The 22,598-nt window shown below is 47.2% G+C and overlaps 1 protein-coding gene across 1 annotated transcript in view; it reads right to left on the minus strand.

The window, feature by feature from the left end:
* Window positions 1-610: 610 nt before the first annotated feature.
* Window positions 611-22,598, minus strand: part of LOC139325229 (heparan sulfate glucosamine 3-O-sulfotransferase 4-like) — a 98,694-nt gene continuing 76,706 nt past the window's right edge. The window contains exons 2-3 of the mRNA XM_070955023.1: window positions 3,917-4,593; window positions 611-1,512 (exon numbers count right to left, since the gene is read on the minus strand). Of these exons, the coding sequence (XP_070811124.1) occupies window positions 3,957-4,593 (637 nt within the window). The 3' untranslated portion in view covers window positions 611-1,512; window positions 3,917-3,956. The remainder of the gene's footprint in view (window positions 1,513-3,916; window positions 4,594-22,598) is intronic.

Here is a 22,598-nt window from a genome sequence, read left to right on the forward strand (position 1 = left end):
TCAGCGTACTAATGGAACTCCACCCCGAAGCCACGGATGATCTCACCCAGCGGCTTTACATAAATGTTGAACAGAAGGGGCGAGAGGACCGACCCTTGTGGCACCCCACACGCAAGGTGCCTTGGGGTCGACCGCTGCCCCCGTCAACACAGATTGCGACCGGTCAGAGAGGTAGGAGGAGAACCACCGCAGAACGGTGCCCCCCACCCCCAACCCCGCTACACTACATAAACTACAACTCCCAGCATCCTCCTCTGTGGCCTATGCTGATTGCCATTGTGGTTCGGCAACAGCTGGAGGCCACACTGTGCCCCTCCCCACACACAGCTGGGTTAGTGAGAATCAGCTAGGTCTGTTTGGTGTTAAGTCCGCTTTTTGTCCAGATAAAAGCGGCTTTGATGAAAATTAAAATCAGCATTAAGAGGTTTTTGTGCTTTTTCACCACCTGCCTGCATTTAATTTACTCTTCTACAGCCAAAAGGGAGTAATATTTTCTCAGCTTTGGTACCCCACACCTCCCCCCATATGAACCCCCCCCCCTTTTGCCAAAGGCAGCCCCCCCCCCCCAAGCTGATAAACACAGCAGAAAGAAGAAGCTGCTGTTGCAAGATTTTATTGTGGGGTGAGTTTAGCTCCAGGTGGAGGCTTTGCATGTCCGTATCGTTCAGGTAGATGGTGGAGACTCAGAGGAGGTGGGGGGCAGGGGAGGAGGAGGCAGAAAGGCAATTTCCCTTCCAGGCAATGAATCCTTCCATTGTCAATGGCTGAACTATAACATTGCCAGCTTTCTGGGACAATGACTCATCCCGTCTCTGGGAGCAGAAAATTAAGTATAATTTATGCCTTGCTAATTGAAATCAAATAGAAAATTCAATCTCTCTGTGCCAGGGAGGCTGACATTTAAACAGGGAAGACAAAACAGAAAAAAAGGAAGAAAAAAGGAACGTTTCCTGAGCTGGTGGCTTCCTCAGAAGACAGACGGTCTTCTTGCACAGCAAAAGGCGAGGCTGGCAGAGGAAACGCACCAGCCGTCCAGAAAACAGGAAACCGGCAGCATTTCGTGCAGTGGAATTGCCCCCTCCTCTGTTGGGAAGGGCCAAACCAACCATTACACCCCAGGGCAGCCTCTCCCAATGGGATGCCACTTTCCAGAACGGGCTCCCCGAGAACAGGACGATCTCCTCTGTCTGCTCAGCGGCTCAACCATAGCAAAAATAAACATCTGAAGACATGGCACAGGATGCAGGACATGTGAAATGGCTCTTCTTCCCCAGCTGGGGAGCAAGGACACCCAGCCCCCCACTTCTCTCCAGACAACAGAGATGTCTTCAGGGCAGAGCTGGGGCTCTCGGGGCACCCTCCTGGTCTCAGAAAGTGGGAGGAATCAGGGCCCAAAGGACTCCCCTGAAGCCCTGGCTGCCTCTTCAGTCCGCTGAGCACTCATCCCCAACGATGGGGAGGGGGCAGTTGGCCCTTGGAAGTCAGGTCAGGCTCTTGTCACTACAGGTGGATCTGTATGGAGGGAAAGAAGAAGCATCACCTTGTTATGTGAGCAGCAGCACCCCATTCAGAGAATGGTCCCCCAAGGAGTTGGAGCCCCTGCTTGGGAGAACCCATTGCCCATCTGACATCTCCTCAGGGCTCCCGTTAGCCATCTCCTTGATCCTGCTCATCAGCTTCTCGCTGTTTGGTCAAAGGTCCCATTGGCTGTTTCTCACGAGAGATGTGCCTGTTTACACCATTTCGTCAGGGACAAGAAAGAGAGGTGGGCTGTGGCTTCTGTCAGGGTGGGGCAGATGAGCCCCAGGCTGCAAGCCAGAACCTCACTCATCAACCACCCCAGCTGATACTGAATTAACTGGAAGGAGAAGCCAGGCGGCTTTGATAACCTTGTTCGTAGGCCAGGCTGGCAAAGCACACAGGCCAGGCCAGCAAGCAAGGAGGGGGGTGACTTCCAGGTCCATCTGTCCTGAGCACAGAGAATCCGGAGTCACGGCCTGAGGGGATGCAGGCGCCTTCTCTCATTCCTCCAATGTGTGAAGCTGCCCCAGTGGGAGCCCGGGGGTGGGGAGGAGGAAGCAAGCCCACACAGACCATAACTGATGGTTTCGTTTCTTTTTTTTTTTTTTACAAAGTCATCTACCTGAACACTTTAAATCCTTGCAAAATGGATTGCGTGACAACATCGTTCTCATTTAATAGATGAAGTCAGAACTTAATCATATGCGAAAGTCAGCTCTAGCACATTCTTCATTTTTTGTTTGTTAGTTTTATAGTTGCTTTTTCTCCTCAAGAGAAGAGAGAAGATTCAAACATTGTTAGAATCTTAAGAATTTTTATAAAATGATGTACTTACTATTGGTTTTGTGCTCAGAAAACTTATCTAGAATATACAAAGGCACTTCAAATGTACATATTGGAAATGTGAACAAAAAGGGACATTTTACCATGTTTAGTGGGAGTGTAAAAAGCTAGAAAATTCTGGATTCAAATATTTGCATGCAGGATCTTAAAGATTAACAATTGTGATCAGAGGTTTTTCTTATGGGATTGATAGACAAACAGTTGGAAAAAAAGTCATAGAATTTTGTTTTTTACATGGTAGTTGCAGTGAGATTATTGTATGCACAAAGATGGAAAGATTTGGCCTTATCCTCACCGGAGGAACAGTTGGTGAAGATGATGGAACTTGCTGCTGATGGGCAGTCACTTATAGACTTTTTGCACAAAATAGAAAAAAATAAATTTACAATGTATGGATTTGAGGATTAGATATAGAAAAAAAGATACTTATGTTGTAACCTTAGAATAAGGGGTAAATTTATAATTGTGCTTATAACTGCTGTAAAGAAGATTGGAAGCCACGAGATGCTAGAGTCTTTTTTCTTTCTTTTCTACTTTTCTTTTAGTTCCTCCCCCTTTCTTGCACTTTTAGTTTTCTTTGCATTCTTTTCCTTTTCTTACTTTATATCTTACTTTCTTATATCTTATAACTTATATGATTGTATTAGTTTTATCTTCCTTTTTAAAATCTGTAATAAACTTTTTTTTCCCTTCTGTTAAATCATATCCCATTCTCAGAGGCTACTTGGACAAGTCCCTGCAGTTTTCCTGGCAAAGAAGTGGTTTGCCATTGTCTGCTTCCTAGGGTGAGAGAAAGTGACTGGTCCAAAGTCACCCAGCTGGTTTGTGCCTAAGGCAGGACTAGAACCCACAACTCCCAATTTCTGGCCTGCTTCCTGAACAGCCACACCAGACTAGCTCTTGGTAAAGTTACCGAGCAGCCCACATTTCTGCTTGGAGACCCCCTGATTGTCAAAGCACAAGGCCGCAGGGAGCCATCTCAAAAAGTCGGGGTGGGACCCCAAAGCCCACTGAGCTGGGCTTTGGAGGGGGACAGCTGGAAGGAGATCAAGAAGGTTGTGGACAATTATGGAGGCTGGATTTTGAACCCAAAGCCTGTGGCGTCTTTAGGTAATCACAATTCTGTGATCTTGTGGAAGGCCACAAAAAATGAAACATGACTCGAATCTGACCAGATTATGGAAAGTTGGTGTGCTGCAGCCATCATCTTGATGTAGTGGGAACCCAAACCTCTTGCTGTTTTGCACCTGAAACTGCAGGTGCTCTCAGGTCAGAAGCCTGATCCCACAAGTTCTTGCCACATTCCTTACCTTTTGGGTGAATGCCACCCTTGGTGCCCTGCCTGTGAAGCCAGCTCCTGACCAGGGGGGCTTGGCACATGGCAGCGCCCACCTCTGCCCCTCTGCAGGCCAAGGAGCACCAGGGCAGCCTTCCCCAACCTCTGAGGCGGGAGGTCCAGGGTGGCAGTGGAGTCCCAACTCGAAAGAGGGGAAGGGTCGGGATTGTAAATGCCCCTCCCCCTCCCGCAGCAAAGAGGTTTCCTCCCGTTTACCTCTGGAGAAAACCCGGCTTCGTTCATTGTGGCTGCTGCCTCACATCCCTGCCTGCTGCTGCTCCCACTGGAAATCCTGGCCCGTCATTTGGTAAAACATGACATTAAAGGGCTTATAAAACTTGCGCAGCCTCTGAATGACGTCCCGGTCGATGACGGGGTGAGTCCGGCCCTTGGACTTGCCGAGGCAGCGGGGCGCGCCGCTCTCCTCCGGCTTCTTGAGGCAAGGGAAGCCCTTGGTCTGGTTGAAATGGAAGTACTTCTCGGTCACCACCCTCCGCAGGCCCAGGAAGGCCTGCACCTTGGCCAGCTCCCCCGCCGGGTCCGAGATGAGCCGCTCCCCGCTGACGAAGTGCATCTGGGCCAGCGGGAAGTACTGGAGCCAGCTCTCCAGGTGCAGCGCGTAGAGGCCGATGCGGAGGGCGCTCCAGGAGGCGTCGATCAGCCCCAGAGTCCGGTTCTTGAAGGCCAGCACCTCGAAGGTGGGGATCTCGGGCTTCTTGGAGAGCGTCTGCGTGTAGTCGGAGATCGCCCGCGTCACCGGGTCCCGAACCACCACGATCAGCTTGGTGTCCTTGGCCATGGCGTGGATCCGGCCGGCCGCCTCGCCGGTCACGAAGTAGCTGGGCGTCTTCTCCATGGTGAGCTGGCCTTCCAGGGTCCGCGGCATCAGCTCCCTGGAGGGCGAGAGAGCGGCAGAGGCGTCAGGTCCGCCCCCGGCCCCGGCCCTCTGGCTCCAGGCTCGGCGGGCGCAGAAACGGGGAGCCGGGGAGCCGTTCGGCAGGCAGAAGTTAATTGCCCATCAAAGCCGCCCGTCCCAGCCTGAGCAGCAGCCATCTGCTCAATTAAGTCTATTCACTTCGGAGTCTTGTCTCAAAGTGGAACATTTCGGATTACACGAGACCTTTTTGTTATGATGACATGCTTTTAAATGTCTCTGCTAATAAACTTAATATCGGCAGAGATCCCTCAGCGCTTGTCCCGTAATTAAATGTATTTACTATCTCACACGCGAGGAGCAATGGCGGGCTTTTATCTCACCTGCCCATGCCTTGACAAGAATTAATGGCTGTGGGGTTTGAAGAGGAGCTTCCCAGCCACTTCAGGGAACCTGGGGAGGCGGGGTGGGGGCGAACTGGCTCTGAGCCTGAAGTCCAGGCGGGGGGGGGGGGGGGGCTTCTGCCAGACAATGGCCTCAAACTCAGGCTGAGCGAAGGGGGCGTTGGGGAGACAGCCTTCATTTTTGACATGCTCAGGAGTGGAACAACAAGTTCCGAAGAGGCCCACCTGGAGCCCCCACGCTCAGCAGAGCCTGTCCGGCCTTGCTGGGCTCCCTTCCTGGCTAGAACGCGGCTCCTCAGCTCCTTGATGGGTGTCCTTAAAGGGAGATTCCCCCCGAGCTGGGCTCCGTTCTTCCAAGCTAGAACACCGAGAAGCCCCCCACCCCCACCCCGGCAAGAGGATGGGTGGCCAAGGAGCATCTCCTCTGCTGCCCATTGTACACAGATGGTAAAGAAAGGTGGCTATTTACAGCATTGTGGAGAGGGGTTCCGTGTCGCGCCCCTACCCCGGAGTATTTCCTTCTGGCCCAAAGGAAAAGGTGCTCTTGAATAAAGAGAGTCGGCAGAAAACAGGGCACCAGCGTCTCCCTCTGCAGAGTCTGTTGCAACTTGCTTTTGGGGGAGGGGGAGATACCAGGGTTCCAACAGGATGCTGCCCTGATGCCCATCCCGCATCAAGGTTTCAGCCCCCTTGGAGGCCCTGTCTCACTGGGGGAGCAGGGCTGGGTCAGGGAGGGGCTGTCTGGGTCTGGGTGAAGATTAGGAATGCCTTCACCACCACCCAGCTGGAGGGAGCTCCAGTCTCCCAATTGCTGTGACGGGAAATAACCAACATTTCCAGTTTGGGTTTTTGCTTCGGGCCAGCAGAGGCTGCAACTTGCCAGCAGCAGGAAATGCCTCTTCTCTGTTCCTGGTTTCAGCAAATGCTGTTTTTAAAAGCAAAATCCTTGGAGAGGAAGGGATGTTTTTGTCAGGGCTGTTCCGATTTTGGAGCCTGCCTAAATCTGTATGTCTCACGCCTCCCCCCACAGTTCATGCCCGTCCAGTGGGTTCTCCTGTCCAGTGGCTGCATCACCATCTCTGCCTGGGCAGCCCACTCGTTATTCAGGAGTGGGGGGGGCAGAAGGGGCAACCAGAAATGGGGGGTGGGTCTGGTGGCAAATCCCGATGTTGCAGTAGGGATCTCCCACGCCTCCTGGCGAGGATATTTTCAAGGGGATGAACCCATTTGAGACAGCAGGAAAGCCAAACTCCCGGAGCTGAATTTGTCCCACTGAATGGGAAGGAAAGAACCCCCTCCGTTGCTGTTCCATTTTGCATAGATAAAGCATCTGGTAAGCCTCTTTCTGATCTCCGAATCCGTATTCAAGACTAAAAGCATTAATACTGAGAACTGTTCCAATCCCTCCCAAGCACACCCTCCAGTCTCTGCCAGTAAGCAACCAAAACTCTGCAGCTGCCATTCTGGGGGGGAAGGGGGGCAGCATGCAGGTTGCCCTCTGGCCTGACTCAGGATGCTGGATGCATCAAAGACTGATGACAGCAAACATCACATCAAGGATAGGTATCTCAAAGGGGGGGAGTTGGATGAAAGCAGGAGATCTGTTGGATGCCACTGGTGGGCACCTGCCTGGGCAACTTTGCAGGAAGATACTATATGCCACTAGAGCCAAAGGACCTCAGCCCCATTGGGCAGCGTGCCATGGCAGGGAGACCCTTTCTGCCTCACACGGAGGCCTGGCACATGAGAATCTACTTGCTCTTTCCTTGGCCTGCCTGGTATATCTCCCTGGGCTCCGAATGAGGCAGCTTATGCCAGTGGAAAATAATTGTTTGCCAGCCACACAATTGGCATTGAGAGAAGCCCTAACAAAGCAGATAAGGGGAACCAGAAACAGCTGCAGGGGCTGAATGGCAGCCAGAGGTTGAAGGTACCCAGAACATATGGGAATTCCTGAGCCTGCTATAAGTTTGCATGAGGGGAACAGCTAAGGTATGGCAAAGGAGCAGAAAAGGTGGGCAATCCCTCCCCCACCACTTCTCTCTAGTAAGCCTGGGGCCAATTGTCTGTCCCTTGCAAGCCTTGGAAAGGGAGAGAATGACGGGAGGAATAGAGGTGTGGTGGGGGATGGTAAGTCATGAAGCACCTTCCCCAAAACTGCCATTGCCACCTGAACAAGAGTGAGACAGTTGTGTGGGTGTGGGTGTTTCTGTGCTCTCTAGAGCCACAGCTGAGGCAGCCAATGGAGAGATGGGAGTAAATGGTTCTCAGGGACCAGAGAAGTCCCACAGACTTTGGCCTCCTTCATGTCCTCTTCCAGTCCAGTCCTGGCGAATGTTGGCGTACAGGGGGTGGTGTTGCTACTTCTGAAGGACTTTTACTGTTGGACTCTCTTGATCTGGCTTCTGCCATTCTTGGTGGCACCAAGATGGAGCTCCACAGTGACCCTCAACAAACAGCAAGCCAACTTGGCCTGAACGTAAGATGCATGAATCTTACATGAGTCTCAACCAAGACTTTAAACTATGGCTTCCCAATGACTCTCTTTGAAAAGGAGATGGTTTCTGTGGCTGATTTAGCCCAACATTTCCTGAGAATGTGCAGGAAAACCATCCTTGGGAATGGCTGCCCAGGTTCTCAAAAAACCCCAGGGTAGGAAAAGCAGCAACCCCTGTTCCGCTGTGGTACAGATCTTACGCTTAGGGAGTTTTCTCTATATTCAAGCAAAATCCGAATAGTCCTCATTATTTCTGGTTCTTTCCATGACTTCTCTTTATAAACCTGAGCTATTCCACTCCCCGCAGTCTGTGTTCCTCCAGGCTGAAGATCCCAAGTCCCTTCAGCCTGTCCTCTGAGGGCAAAACCTCAACATCCTGCATCATCTTCACTGCCCTCCTCTTGGCTTCTTCTAACCCATCATATCCTTTTGGAAACAGACACCCAGCACTATACACAGCATTCCAGATATTGTATCACCTGGATTAAAGATTTCTAATGCAGCCAGACCTGTTTTAGCCCCTCTCATGCATGTTCAACTTGTTCTCAGTGCCCAAGTGCTTCACAGATGCAGGGCCCTAAATTTTTCTTCTACACGTTATACTTTTCACCATACTGAAGGACACTTTTGTCCTCTCAGCTCAGTCTTCCAACCTGTCAGATTATGTTGCAATCGCATTGCCATCTTGAGCATTGACAAGACTTCCCAATTTTGTGTCATGCACAAACAGCTCATCAGACTTCACTTATGCGGGGGATTAATATCAGATTGCCAAGACCGATCCCTGCCTTAATGCTAAGCCATTCACATTGACCCTCCGAGTGCAGCCAGTCCACATGCAGTTGTGGTCCCACCTTATTCTAGTGCCACCCAAGCCTTGTCCACAACAGCATTCCTACCCCATACCCCATTTTTCCAAGCCTGGCATCTCTACAGAAATTGCACAATGGCAGATTTCTGCTGCCATCATCAAAACAAGGCCAGGTTGCTGATGCTTTTACAAAACCCGACTGCTCTTTCCAAAGACAGTGAGCCTTTTGCTTGGGTGGCTTCAACCCAGCACAAATGAACAGCTCCTAGCCATTCTGGAGCACCAAAAAGGCTCTGCGTGTGAAAGCTTCATGGCAGAAAAGACAGACATCCGGTGCCTCTCCTGCGTACTGGCTGGCTTCCAACACAGCTCCAAACCACAATGGCTGGCTTCACCCAACATGGTAAACCAAAGCCCAGCATGAGATGAAATCAAGTTCCTGCTCCAATTGTAGCTATTGCAAGCATAACTGGGTGTCTGTTTTTGTTGGAATCTTTCTGTCAGAAATTCAAGTGGAAGGAAGAGGAGGTCAGGTGGCCATTGTCCCCCAATTCATGGATCCTCAGAGCACCTCTTCTGATGCTGGATGTGGAGAGCATTGGCAAACTTAGTCATTGCATAAACTTTGTGTTACATTACAGCCCAGTTTCTGGTTTAGACTCTGGATTTAGCAGAAGTTTCTACCCTGACTTAATAGCTATACCTTCCAGCTAAGATGACCTTAAGTTCCAAAGCCCCTCCGAAGCTCTGGCTTCTGTAGGTCCTGATTCTATCTGCCTGATCAGCCGTTCCCAAGTGTTGTATGTTGTCATCTGCTTTCTCCTCTTTATCTATCCTAACTGGTCATATAATTAATTATATAATTTATTAAATTTATATGCCACCCAATTTCCAGCTACTGGTTTATTAATTTTCCAGGATTCTGGGAGTAAAAAGGAAGAGAGGACTCTTTCAACAGCCATGAGAAAGTATATTTGTACAATAGACAAACATTAATTTTTTTTTGTTTTCATTTCTTAAGTCTTCCCCAATACAGCCACCTCTTATTTTTGCATCACAGTGTAGCTACACTGTGGAGAGGAGAAGGCGGCATGCCCACCCACTCCTGTGGGCCAGGACATTGAAGAACTGGAAGCCTTGCGTCATACCAAACAGCTGCAGCTTTTGAGAAGAAGCACAATATGAATTGATCTTATAACACTGGTGGCTGATCGCTTTTTGCAACACAGCTGCCTCCTGTGCCAACCTGGAGTTATCCCTCAAAATAGGAAGGTGTGTGCCAAAAGCACTAGAGCTGCTTCCCTCCCCACATTCAACACATGCGTCTCAAGGTTTTCTGATACTAACATCAGCAGCAAACTGGTCGAATCCAAAACAGGAGGAGGAGGATGAGAAGGTCTAAGTTGCTACAGCAACTGCCAGATGGATCTGGAAAATATATTGAGAAGAAAATCTATGGGAACTAGAGGGCCGCTTTCAGTTCCGGTTACCGCATATCCCCTGTACACATAATCATAAATCTGCTTTTTGGCTTCAACACACATGTGCCCATAGTGAGCCCATGAAAGGCAACCGGCAGCTTTGAACATCTCCATAGCAAATTCCCATTCCTTTATTTAAAATTTCAGTTTAAAATCCAGTTATTTAAAATTGGAAAGTCTTAGCGGTGAATGTGGGAGATGTTCTCAAGATAAAATTAATGTAGCCTTTGGAAGGGGATCCTCTGTTAAGAACCTGGTCCCCTAAACTATTAACGTCTCACACAGAGTGTAGAAAGATGGCATGACAACTGAGTGGCTGAACTGAAGGAAGGCCCACGATGGTCCTGGGCCTTCTACTCTTCTATGCTTTCATTAACGACTTGGTAGAGGAGCTGGAGGGAACCTCAGTCAAATCTGAGATACAATTAGGAGAAAGTGTAGAAGACAAAAAAAATTCTTGGTAGCTTAGAGAAATGGGCTGAGATTTAACAGATCATTAGGAAATTCTTCACGTGAGAAACAAAATTTCTTGGATATCGGATGAAGGAGACTGAGATGCTTGAAGTATGTGAAAAGATTTTGGACTAGTGATCACAAGCTGAGAATGAGTCAGCAGCTTGACGTGACTGCAAGAAGGGCAAATATATGGGTTGGAAGCATCATTTCCAAATTGTGGGAAGTTAACCTATATCATATCTAAGTTTAAAACAGAAGCATCATAATAGGAGTAAAAATAGTCAATAATCATAGTTAGTGCACAAATCACGTGTGAATATTTTACAATAATGAAGCCAGCCTGGAACTCTGGGCAGCCACATCCATTCTAAGGAAAAAAGCCACAACCCCACACACAAAGTGAAAAATGAACCACAAATGGGGCCTGTTTGAGGATGTGACCTAACTTCTCCAGGGCTTTGGGTGGGTTTAGAAAATTCAGCAAGAGTCCCCTGAGCAGGCAGCAGGAGGGAGACCTCATTCCAAATAAGCTGTGTGCTGCTTCCTGTGATAAAAGGGGACGGGAGCACAAATGGGAGTCCAGATATCACTCTTAGGCACTGCTAATCCCCAAGGCGCTTTGGAGCTTTCCCACAATGTTGAGAGTGTGGGCTGTAGGTGTGGGAGGGAGCCCCAGGGGCTCTGCAGGCGCTTGTAACCCCCAGGGCAGCCAGTACCCAAACGCTGCCTTCTCAACCCAGCTTTCCGATGGCTCTTCCACAGCCCCGGCCATGTGGGGCCAGGGGAGTGGGCGGCCTGGTGCTGTGTTGTGGGGAGAGGACAATCCAGGTTTCCCTGGCTGAGGTGGTTTCCTCAGGGGGCAGAATAAGGAAGAGGAGTCCGTGGTCAGTGGCAACAGTTATGGCAGGAGAAGAGCAACTGCAGCTGAGCTCAAACTCAGACGTGGCTTTCACACACACGAGAGGACCTGAGGTGGAGCCTTTGATCCTTCCCGTCACCTGGAGAGGAAGAGAACCTGTTTCTCATCCAGGCCAAGTGATAGTAGGGTGGCAGATGGTTCCACTCACCAGGTGAGCTGAAAGCCCTTCCTGTCCCTGGTCCATCCGTCAAGCAAGAGGAAGGCATGCCAACAATCCAGGCCCTCAAATGCCATCTTCTGATCCTGAGCTGTAAACTCCTTCCTGGAGGCCGGGGGGGGGGGAGGTGTCCCCCCCTCCACAAAGCACCCTGTTTCTTGCTTGCTGGGCTGAAGCCTCCCCCCACCCCCACTGGGGTTACAAGAGCAGCTCAGCATGTCCAGCCTGGCAAGGCCCGTCTGGCTCATCCTCGCTGGCTGGCTTCAGCTTCAAGGCCAGCTGCACCTGAGCACAAAAGAGCTACTCCCTCCTCCCTGACTGACACCCCCCTCCCCCGCTTTCCTACCCAGGCTGCCTCCCAGTTCCCATTGATTATGCATGCAGAAGCAGTAATTCCCCAGCATCACCGGGGAGCATCCTGCTTCCCATTATTGGAGGCCCTGCTCGCCCCTTGTGGATTGGCCGGCTGCATAATGGCCTCTGGCTCATTTACTGCTGGGGGTGGGGAACGGGGGAAGACGCTCCTCTGCAACCGAGGGGCAGTCAAAGAGAGACCCTGGCTGATAATTCAGGGGATGCTTATGACTGATAGCCATCGCAGCAGAGGCCCTGGGGCAGTGGGGGGAGGGGTGTCAGACAGCTCCTGCCCCATTCCAGGGGTCTTGTGGGAAGGGTTCTGCTCCAGCAAAACAGCCATGCCTGTGGATGCCCACCAGGGTGACAGCTCAGGTGCTGATGTAGACAGAATGCTATTTAGATAAGTTTGTACATTTAATCAGATTTTTCACTGTTTTCAGCAAGATGTGGATTCCATTCCCATCCGCGGCATTTGGTTCGCCTCAGCTGAGACACAGAATAATCAAGATTTATGACGCTCATTCCAACTCTGGATCCCACTCAGTTGTCTGGAACAGCTTGGCTTCCCTCTCGGCATCGGACCGGCTTCGCTCCCGTGCTTGAGAGACTGAAGGTCCGTCCTACAACCTGCCAGAGGCATCTTTCTTCTGCTAATGGCACCACAAGGCTTCCCCCTCGCTCTGCCAGCTCAAGCAGGCACCTGTGCCCACCGGCGGTTGGTCTCTGTAGTACCTGCCCACCAAGAATGCTATGCCAGGGAGGCTGACGGGATGACACCATCCCGCAGGCAAGCAGAATCTCTCCGAGATGGATCCTGCCAACCAGCCTCCCGGATTTTCTTCCGAGCAGGCAAGCGCGACTGAAATCCATCTGCTGCCAAGCAAATGTCACTCTGCCATCCTTCCCCGCTGAGATGTTGGAGGAGAGCAGATCTCACCACATGCCAAGGAGCAAACACGTCTCCCACATAAACAATGGCTCATTAGCTGGAGGAGGTAATCAAAGGCATGTTTGGTGTTCAGAGGAGCCTCGTATTTGCAAACACTGGCTTATCTCACAGGCCTTGACGCACTTCTGGTGGGCGAGGAGGAGGCGAGCCTTGGCAAGACATGGGAGTCGACCAGGAAGCCAAGCAGGCCAAGCCTGAATTTCAGGGGACAAGAGCTTCATGTCACTGGGCTGCAACTCAGAGCAATCTGAATCGGAAGAATTTTCCTCCTAAGGAAAAAGCAGCTGGTTGTGGCCCGAGAGAGCAGAGGCCACAGGGAGCAGCCCCTCCTTCCTCCCTGCCAGCTCAGACTGCATCTTCAGACAGAAATGCTTCCATTTATGCCTTAGTCATAAAGAGAAAAGCAGATGCGTTGCAGAGAAAAAGCAGCCTGGGAAAAGATTAAGAAAGGCTTATGAGGAGTTGTTGATTGTAAAAGCACAACACAAACCCTAGTTTTTACACTTGCTTCCCAACGGTGGACACAAGTATGTCAATAGATGCGTGCTGGAATGGCACAAATTTATTCTATGCCTCCAGCTATACCCATGGCCAAAATTCTCATTATGCCTTTTTCCTTTTGGGCCTTTTCTAGACACAAAGATGTTCTCCTGCCATTCCACTGCAGGTATCCACACACTCAATATCCCGGAGTCAGGGGTAAGGGATTGCTTTGCTGAATAAAGCCTGCCCTGCGTGTTGGCCAGAAACAAAAGAGTGACCCGAAGGAGTCAAGTCCAAGAGAAGTCGCCCTTCTTCTCTCTTTTGCATGGGCCAAAGTGCACCGGTCTAGTTCTGGGCATCATATTTCAGCAAGGACATGAAGAAGCCCGGGCAGGTCCAGAAGAAAGCAAGATGAGGAAAGGATGGAAGGAAAAAGACTATGGGGACTGAAGAGTTTAAGCCTGACTTGGTTTAAGACTCAACATCTTGTCCGTGTCCCCCTCACTTCGGAAGGGGGAACAGTCAACAGCCTTTCCCAGAGGTTCACAGTGGTCAGATTCAATTCTGGTTCATCCCCACAACAGCTATTCTTTCCCCATCATTCTCTTCTTATCCACATGCTCTCAACTGGAGCCAGATGCTCAACCCCTTCCCCCCCAAGATCCCTCAGGACTGAGGAAGATCCTGAGGCAGGCTATGAATTCCCAGATGGCCTCTAAAGAAGCAGCCTCAGGGAAATAACCAGGTCTTCTTCATCACAGTATCTGAGATTCACCCATATGGGAGATGACTAACATATGAGATGGAGGAAGGTTTGATCGTTCAACAGGTGATTCTCCAAATGTAGCCACCCTTTGTGAGTATATCCAGACCAGTAACAGTGAATGCGGAGACACTTGAATTTATTTGGTAGGTACCGGGCATCAAGATCATGCAAAGTGATAGTATCGTTCTATCTGCATTAGTGAGGCCACACTTCAAATACTGCATCCAGGTCTGGTCCCCATGATACAAAAACAAAAATGCTGAGGCTCTAGAAAGAGTACAGAGAAGAGCAACAAAAATGATTAGGGGTCTGGAGGCTAAATTGTATAATGAATGGCTAAGGGAAATAGATACGTTTAGCCTAACCAAGAGAAGGCTTAGGGACGATGTGATAGCTGTCCTCCAATACTTAAAAGGCTATCAGGAGGTTGATTTATTCTCCAAAGCACCAGGGCAGGACAAGAAGCAATGAAGCTCATTGGAGGAAGATGCAACCTGGATCTAAGAAAGATAGTGAGAACAATAGCTTGCACCCTGAAGTTGTGAGTGCTCTATCACTGGAGGTTTAAGAAAAGTTTGGACAGCCATTGGTCAGGGATGGAATAAGGATTCCTGACCTAGGCAGGGGGTTGGACTAGAAGATCTCCAAGGTCCCTTCCAGCTGTATGATTGGACACTGATAAGGAAGTCCACAAGTGGCTAATATTATTTAGAAATTGAGAAGACGACTGACCTTGCTCCTTAGAAGGAAAACTAAGACCAGGATGTCAATGCCTTTGCAAGAGCTCCATTTGGCCAATCTGGAAAAAGACTGGAGACCAGACACTAGAGGCAGCTCTCCCCTCCAGGCAGGGCACTGGAGAAAATATCTTGATTCTTGTGGAATGTAGAGATAGTTGGGGGAGAAAGTAGAAGTCTCCCAATGCTATGAAAAACAAGAGGGAATCCCTATGGCAGGTATGGAATTCTTTTGTTGTACCAAAATCACAGCTCCTAGGAATGAGCGAGAGCTAGCCAAGACTTTGAAACATGTGGACACCCTAGGAGGCTGAAGGAAAGGCTTCAAAAAAAAAAAAGGCTGTCAGACAAACCAGTGAGCAGAGACAAAGCAGGCCTCCATCAAACACTGAAGGAATGGGTTGTGCTAATTGTGTAAAAAGAAGCCACACCTACAGGTATATACTAATTGAAGAGAGCATCATGTCATTTCAGGTGCAAACGAAATTTGAAAAATTAGAAATCTGATTCTGCAAAGACCTAAAAGAATTTTCATTTAGCTCCAATAAAAAGTTCATGTAGATGGGCTTGCATGGAGCAAGCAGGATCTCTTGTACCTTGGCTCTGAAGAGATCTGAGAGCTTCTAGGCTGTTAAATGGAAGAAATTGAGGTAAAATTTCTGAAGTCTATGTTGTTCAGGAAAATCTGTGGGTAAGATGGAAAACGAGTCCAATTCCATGATTAAGAAAATATATTGAAGAAATGCAGATAATCAGGTACAATTGGAGATGTCTAATCAAGATGGAGGCCTGACAGAGCCATGTCAGGCTCTCACCATGAAGGGTGAGCGAAGTGGTGGTGAAGTAGACAACTTTTATTTTGGAATGTCTATGGAGATTCTCAGTCATCCAGGCTTCTTGGATGAGAAGTGAAACGTCTTCAAAGAAAACCAAGAAAGTCCAGTTGCCTCTTGAAAAAGCACCTTTGGGACAACTTTGATTTCCTTTACAGAAATGGAACTGTTTCTGTCCATGAAATCCTTGCAATTTAATGGTAACCAAGGATGGGGAAACCAGCACCTGAACACCATCATGGCATTTCAACAACCTGGCTGAAGGTTGCATGCACACCGACACAGTTACTAAGGTGCTGAAGTATTTACTGCAGTTTAGGCAGGTAACAGCAGACAGATTGTGATTCATATACCTAGCAAAAGTGCTTAGCTGCCCTGAAAAGTAGCAAATGCAATCCAAGGAGCAAGAAAGGAGTTTAAATGCTTTCCAGGAGTCACAGAATGCCCAGTCAGATAGTCAGCCACTCCAAGAGTCACGAGCTAGAATATTGAACTAAGACTCAAAGCAAAGCAGCTACTTAAATCTGTCTGCAGCCAGCTGGCTGCAATTACTCATGGCTTGCCCTTTGCCTAGTGAGGAGCCTCATTGAGAAGCATTGTCCTGCTTGCCACTGCGTGTGTCTAGACCTGGAGTTTGGGTGGGGGTATGTGGGGGTTCTGCCTCATCGTTTGACTGCTCCAGCTGAACAGGAGATGTTTGTGGCTCATCAGCCTCAAATGAATCCTGAGTCTAACAATCCTGAATCTGACAATCCACAGGACAAAAAGGACATGTATAAAAAGTGGAAAGAGGGGCACATAATTAAGGTACCTGAATATCAACAAATAACCTGAGCGTGCAAATATGAAGTCAGTAAAGCTAAGGCTCAGAATGAACTACGACTTGCAACTAAAATAAAAAATAACAACAAAAGCATCTTTCAATATGTAAAAAACAAGAAAAAAGTCAAAGAAATGATTGGTCCATTTATGCAATTGTTATGATGGAATTGGGACAAAATTTTGAAATGAGAGTTGGCATCTCCTCTCTTTAATTCTAACATTCTCTACATGCCAAGCTGTTGAAAGAATGGACAGCTTGGTCAGGAATGCTTCTCTCCTTAATTTAATCAAAATTGGGAACACAAGAAGAAGTGCTAGTAGAATAATGCAGCTACTGGTAAACAGACTCTTTAACAATTTGAGATGACAATTGAACTTTCACACTAACAGAAGGTCCCATTCAGCAGATCAGGAACATCTGTCCTTAGAAGGGGCTCAAAGTGTCTCATCTTCAACTGGAATTTCAAGTGCCAATACAGATGGAGATGACTGGATAGAAAAGGCCTTGGAAATATTGCCTTTTGGAAGCTTTGCTTGAATTTTATATACCGATGAATGATGCAGAAACCCTCTAGTTATAGTATTTGCACTATTCTGCAGTCCACAAGGACCTGAAGAAGGAGCAGATCCATCCAACTCAATATACATGGAAGCTAAAACGTAAATGTGAAATTTGTCTTGGAGGATTGTGAAGAAGGAATGTCTTAAAGGCATGAAAACAATGGCTGGTTACAAGGCTCTTCTATTCATGGTTAAGTAGAGAACTATCATGATTAAACAGAAGAGGAGGCTAATATGGAATAGAAGACCAGTACACAGCCATCTGCATGTGTGCAGAACGATTACAGGAACTGGGTATGTCTAGTCTAATGAAAAGAAGGACTAGGGGGTGATGTAATAGCATCTTCCAAAATTTGAGGGCTCCTGCAATGACCAGAGGGTTAAACTATTTTCCAAAGCACCAAAAGACAAGATGAGAAACAATGGATGGAAACTAACCAAGGAGAGATGCGACCTAGAACTAAGGAAGAATCTTCTGATGGTTAGAACAATCAATCAGTGGAAGGGCTTGCTTTCAGAAGTTGTGGGTGCTCCATCACTGGAGACTTTTAAGAAGAGACTGGACATCCACTTGTCTGAAATGGTACAGGGTCTCCTGCTTGAGCAGGGGGTTGGACTAGAAGACCTCTAAGCTCCCTTTCAACTCTATTATTCTATGTTCTGTGCATCACTATAGTGAGAGCTATGCCAAGGCATTGTGGCAGGTCATCAAATAGAGGCCTGGTTGCTTTCTTGGGGCCTGGAGGAGCTATCCTGTTATGCTGGCAATGATGCTAGAATTGATTTGAAATCAAAGAAAGGTGTCTCCCCTCCCCCCATGAGGTGGCTTTGAGGTGACTGCTTTGATCTCAGCTATTGAATCCAAGAGAGTTGATGCTCCACCAGGGCCCCTAAATCCTTTTACGTGCTCTAAAACTAAGCAAAGCCTCCTTGGTCCTGCAGCTGATTTTTCTTACCCAGATGCAAGATATTTGTCATCCTGTTTGATTTGGACAAGGTTCACATCTGTTGAATGGTGTTACTGGCTCTGTGGTGTTAACCAAACCGCCAGCTTGCTGTCATTTGAAATTTAAAAAGTCTTTCTTCCATTACAAACTCTGGGTAGTTTATAGTACAGAGGATGGCAGATTGCAATTACTTTGGGGTTGTTGCAGATCCTTGGACCACTATAACCTTTGCTAACATTTATCCACCTCGTTCCCGCCAAATATCATGAAATGCTTTATCGCAGTGATTCTCAGCCATGGCAACTTTAAGGCACATGGACTTCATCTCCCACAATGCTGGGAGTTGAAGTTCACATGTCTTAAAGTTGCCAAGGTTGAGAATCACTGCTTTATCAAATGCTTTCTTGAGAATGTGATCATATATAGTTCAAAAAATAACCGAATGAAATGGTGGTTTTCCATCTAGGAAACAGAAGTCAAAGGCACAAGGATAGGATGGGGAAACACCTGCTGGGCAGAAGTTCTGGTGAAAAGGATCGTGCTAACTAGAAAGTTAATTTGTAGCTACCCAAAACGCAAATGCCATTTCAGGCTGTAGCAACAGGAAGGTTGTTTTCTAAATTGCAGGAAATAATTGATCCACTTAGTTCTGCTTTTGGTCAGATAAAAATACGTTGCTTGGCAAAAAACCCAGCATGAATTTATCCAAAACAATTCATGCCAAAGCAACCTGATCTCTTTGTCTGATAAAGTGGCCATTCTAGTTAAAGACAGGATCCAGCATATTTTGACTTCAGCAAAGCATTTCACAAAGGCTGCCATGAAGTTCTAGCAAGGAGATTTTTAAAAATGGAGATTAAAAACAAAGAGGTTCCAAGGCCTGAAAAAGTTGGAGCACCACAGTAAGCTGCATCTCTGCCCATCACTTAATGACCAGATTGGCATGGCTCTGCCATTCCATGGATGCAGAGCTGGTTGAATGATCATGCCCACAAGTTTGATTGCTTCATGGGGCCTGCAACATGCTGGCGGGAAACGTCAAGGGGCTGCAAGGCCGCACGCCACTCCTGGGCCGTTCAATATATATAACTGATGTGGATGAGGGATTATTACATTGGAGGGGACATAAGGGGGGATGGGGGAAGAGAAATAGTGTTATTTGAGGGGGAGTGTCAAGATTCAGGGGGAACTTGACAAGCTGGAACAGAAATCCATTTGCTGAGAAAAAAATTACTTCAATGAGAAAAAAATCACTTCACCAGAATTCATCGGGCAAACATCTGGTCCTACATTGGGGTAGGAAAAATCAAGGAAACAAGCAAGGGATGACATGTTGGGCAGCAGTAAATGCAAAAAATAATCTAAATCCTAGGCAAAGTGGATCACAAGCTGAACCTGCACCAAGAGTGGGATGCAACTTCAAGACAAGCAGATAAAATCCTGGACAACAAGGCTTAGTTCAGATGAGTTATCATTTCCTACCTTTAATTGTGTTAGATGGACCATTGTCTCCAGTTTGGGACACCTGAAGTATGCCTGAGTGGGAGCAATCAAGATGGCGAAGAGCTGGAAGGAAAAGCTGGCTAGGAATCCTTGGAGAGGAGGAGGGTTTGCTTAGTCTGGATAGAGGACAGCAGGGAAACACCAGAGTCAGCCTGAGATTTTGCATCATTTCGGGATTCATTCAGCTGCTTTGTGGTGCACGGTTGGCTGATTCATTGGTTTTTCAACAAAGGGCATCTTGATTCAGCATACACTGGGTAAGACTCTCACATGGGCAGAATGAAGCCCCAAGGAGTGGCAAAGGAATCTTCCAATAGAATTTGTTTTGGAGGCGGCTGGACAGAGGGATTCCACACAGCAACACTACTGGTCAAACTCCCAGGCTGAACTCTTTGCATCCAACTAGAGACTGACCCTCCTGCCTGGAAGGCTGCTTGGCCAGTGTCAGCATAAAATGCTTTCAAATATCATCTCTTCTGTAGACTTCCAGGGGAAGTCTGGTGAACTGAAGACAGCGCTGCAAAAGTGGAGCTGATCACCACATCAAAGACCAAGGAACTGGTGAATAGACCAGTTCCTTGGAACCTCTCCGGATAAGGAGAAGATGGGAGATTATCCCACCTAAGCTCTGGATGACTGCTCCTTGCAAGGAGATCACGAGAAAGTGGTTTTCCGCAGCTATGAACATCAGGCATGAGATGGCATTAGACAATTTGCTCATAACCATGAAGAATTTTAAAGAACACCAAGTTTGCTAACTTCGTTTTCTAATCATTTTTGGAAATTGCTCATTAAGTGCTTCTTAATTATTGGAGATCTTCGGAACGACAAGTTTGAAACTGCCAGATGAGTCTGCCTTTAATCTTGAAAGAAAATTTAATCATAAACTGAAGAATTGATATGAACCATGATTCAGAGTCTGTCTCTGACCTTGAATTTGATGATGTTGCTTCAGCTGCTTCAGGATGGTCAGCCTCTGGACCAGTGGTGGGTTTCAAATTTTTTTACTACTGGTTCTGTGGGTGTGGCTTGGTGGGCGTGGCATGGCTTGGTGGGTGTGGCTTGGTGGGCATGGCAGAGGAAGGATACTGTAAACTCTCCATTCCCTCCCCAATCCAGGGGAAGGTTACTGCAAAATCCCCATTTCCTCCTGATCAGCTGGGACTTGGGAGGCAGAGAATAGATGGGGGTGGGGCCAGTCAGAATTTTTACTACCGGTTCTCCAAACTACTCAAAATTTCCGCTAGTTCTCCAGAACTGGTCAGAACCTGCTGAAACCCACTTCTGCTCTGGACCCAGCAGGCCAGAATTCAACTGAAGCGGATCAGGCTCAGGAATCTCCTGTTCAGCTATAATGTCAGATGACAAGGCACATACTGAAGCACGTACTGAAGTGAGGAGAACAATGTTCCTCAGTGAAGCATCTTATGAAACAAAGGGCACCAAGATATGAGTAATTGCAGCCAGCTGGCTGCAGACAGATTTAGTTGGCTCTTGTGTTTACAGTCCTTGTCAGAGACAACCATTTGGCTCTCCAAGTCTTGGCTCCAACTTATGTTCTTGCTCCTTGTTTGTGACTCTTGACCCGTAGACTGACTGACTATCCAATTTGGCATCCTGTGATTCTTGGAAACATTTTTGGATGCTGCTCCTGTTTCTTGGACTGATTTTGGCTCCCTTCGGGCAAGCATTCTTTACGACGCATCTGGATCATTTTCCTGTCTGCTGTTATCTGCTTAAACTGCAGTAAATATTCCTGTTTCTAATGTACTGTGATTTGTGTGTGTGTGTGTGTGTGTGTGTGTGTGTGTATGTGTGTGTGAGCAACCTTGAAAAAGAAGAATGTAAAGAATCTGAAATAAATAGTAAGGAGCTAAACAAGATTTTGGGTAAGAAAGTTATAAATGCACTAAGGGTTCAGATAAATTTGGAATTTTGAAACTTTTACAATAAGATTTTGGAATTATAAAGTATAAATGGACTCTAGTGAGAAATAGATTCTACTTTGGTTTTTGCAAGTCAACAAAGAGAAGCAATTTCATGATTTCAAAAATTGGACACTAGATGAGACTAAAGTTTTTACACAGGGGGAAAATTTACAAGCGTCTAAAATACTGCAAAACATTATAACCATAAAAATACTGAAGGAGCTTTTTGAAGAACGGGATCAGAAAGTAGTAACCACAATATCAACAAGGTCAGTAATGATGTCTGCTTCTATGGATAAACTTATATTCGAAAGATTTATTGAAGAAATTGTAGAACCAATTTTAGCTAGCAAGATAGAGATGGTATCAAGAAGTGAATTTATAACTGGCAAGTTAGAGAATAACTTAGAAAGGTTATTTCCCTGATTTATAAAAAAAATCTGGCTGAGATTTTAAAATTTAAAAGGGAAATACAAATGATAAGCCAAGAAAGCGACCTGGATAATTTTTATTAGATGTAGAAAAGGCACTTGTTAAAGCCTTGAAGAACTCCATGCAACAATTGGACAAATGAAGAAATGAAATCAAATGGACAATATTTGGATGAACTAAAGATTAAGACTATTAGAAATAAAAGGAAGAAATATAAAGTTGGTTTATTTGATCAAGGTTAAACTATGGCATGTTGTTACTTCTGGCAACCCTTTCTATGATATCAGAATCAAAAAGATTATGTTTTATGGATTTGCCTACAGATAAAGGATGAGAGATGGCGTGAAGAAATAAATATTTGTAACCTTAGAGGGGGTGAAGATTCACTAAATTTGTTTATATTAGTGATGAATGTTGGAAATCACTTCTTTATATCTGTCTTTTGTTTTCACTTTTTACTCCTTTCTAGTCCAATTTTTCTTTAAGATTAGATATTATTGTAACAAAATTCTTAATAAAAATGACAAATTTATGCACTTTATGTCATTCCTTCTATCACTGTTTGGGGGATTAATTACAAGTAATCCTTGCTGAAGGATGATCATTGGGAATAGTAATTCCATCAGGCCATCCCAAAGGCCTGATGGAATTAGCGTATCACAGGGCTGCATTGGCGTAAGACAGCAGTTGCAGCAATGCCAGTTGTTGTCCCTGGGCGAATCCTGTGCAGTCATTGTGGTCTGGGGTCACATGACCATCTACAACAGGGGTGTCAAACTCAAGGCCTCGGGGCTGGATTTGGCAGGGGGAGGTGCTTAGATCTGGCCCGTGGGGCCACCCAGGAAACAGCAAAGGACTGGCCCGCAGTGCCTCTGCCAATGAAAATGGAGTTTGGGAGGGCCGCGTTTTCACTGGCAGAGGGTTGCAGAAGGCCATCCCAACCAAAAATGGAGCTTGGGAGCACATTTTCGCTGGCAGGGC

This window comes from Pituophis catenifer, unplaced genomic scaffold, assembly GCF_029215685.1.
Source record: "Pituophis catenifer annectens isolate HBS135680 unplaced genomic scaffold, rPitCat1.0.hap2 SCAF_16, whole genome shotgun sequence".
NCBI classification, from domain to species: Eukaryota; Metazoa; Chordata; class Lepidosauria; order Squamata; family Colubridae; genus Pituophis; species Pituophis catenifer.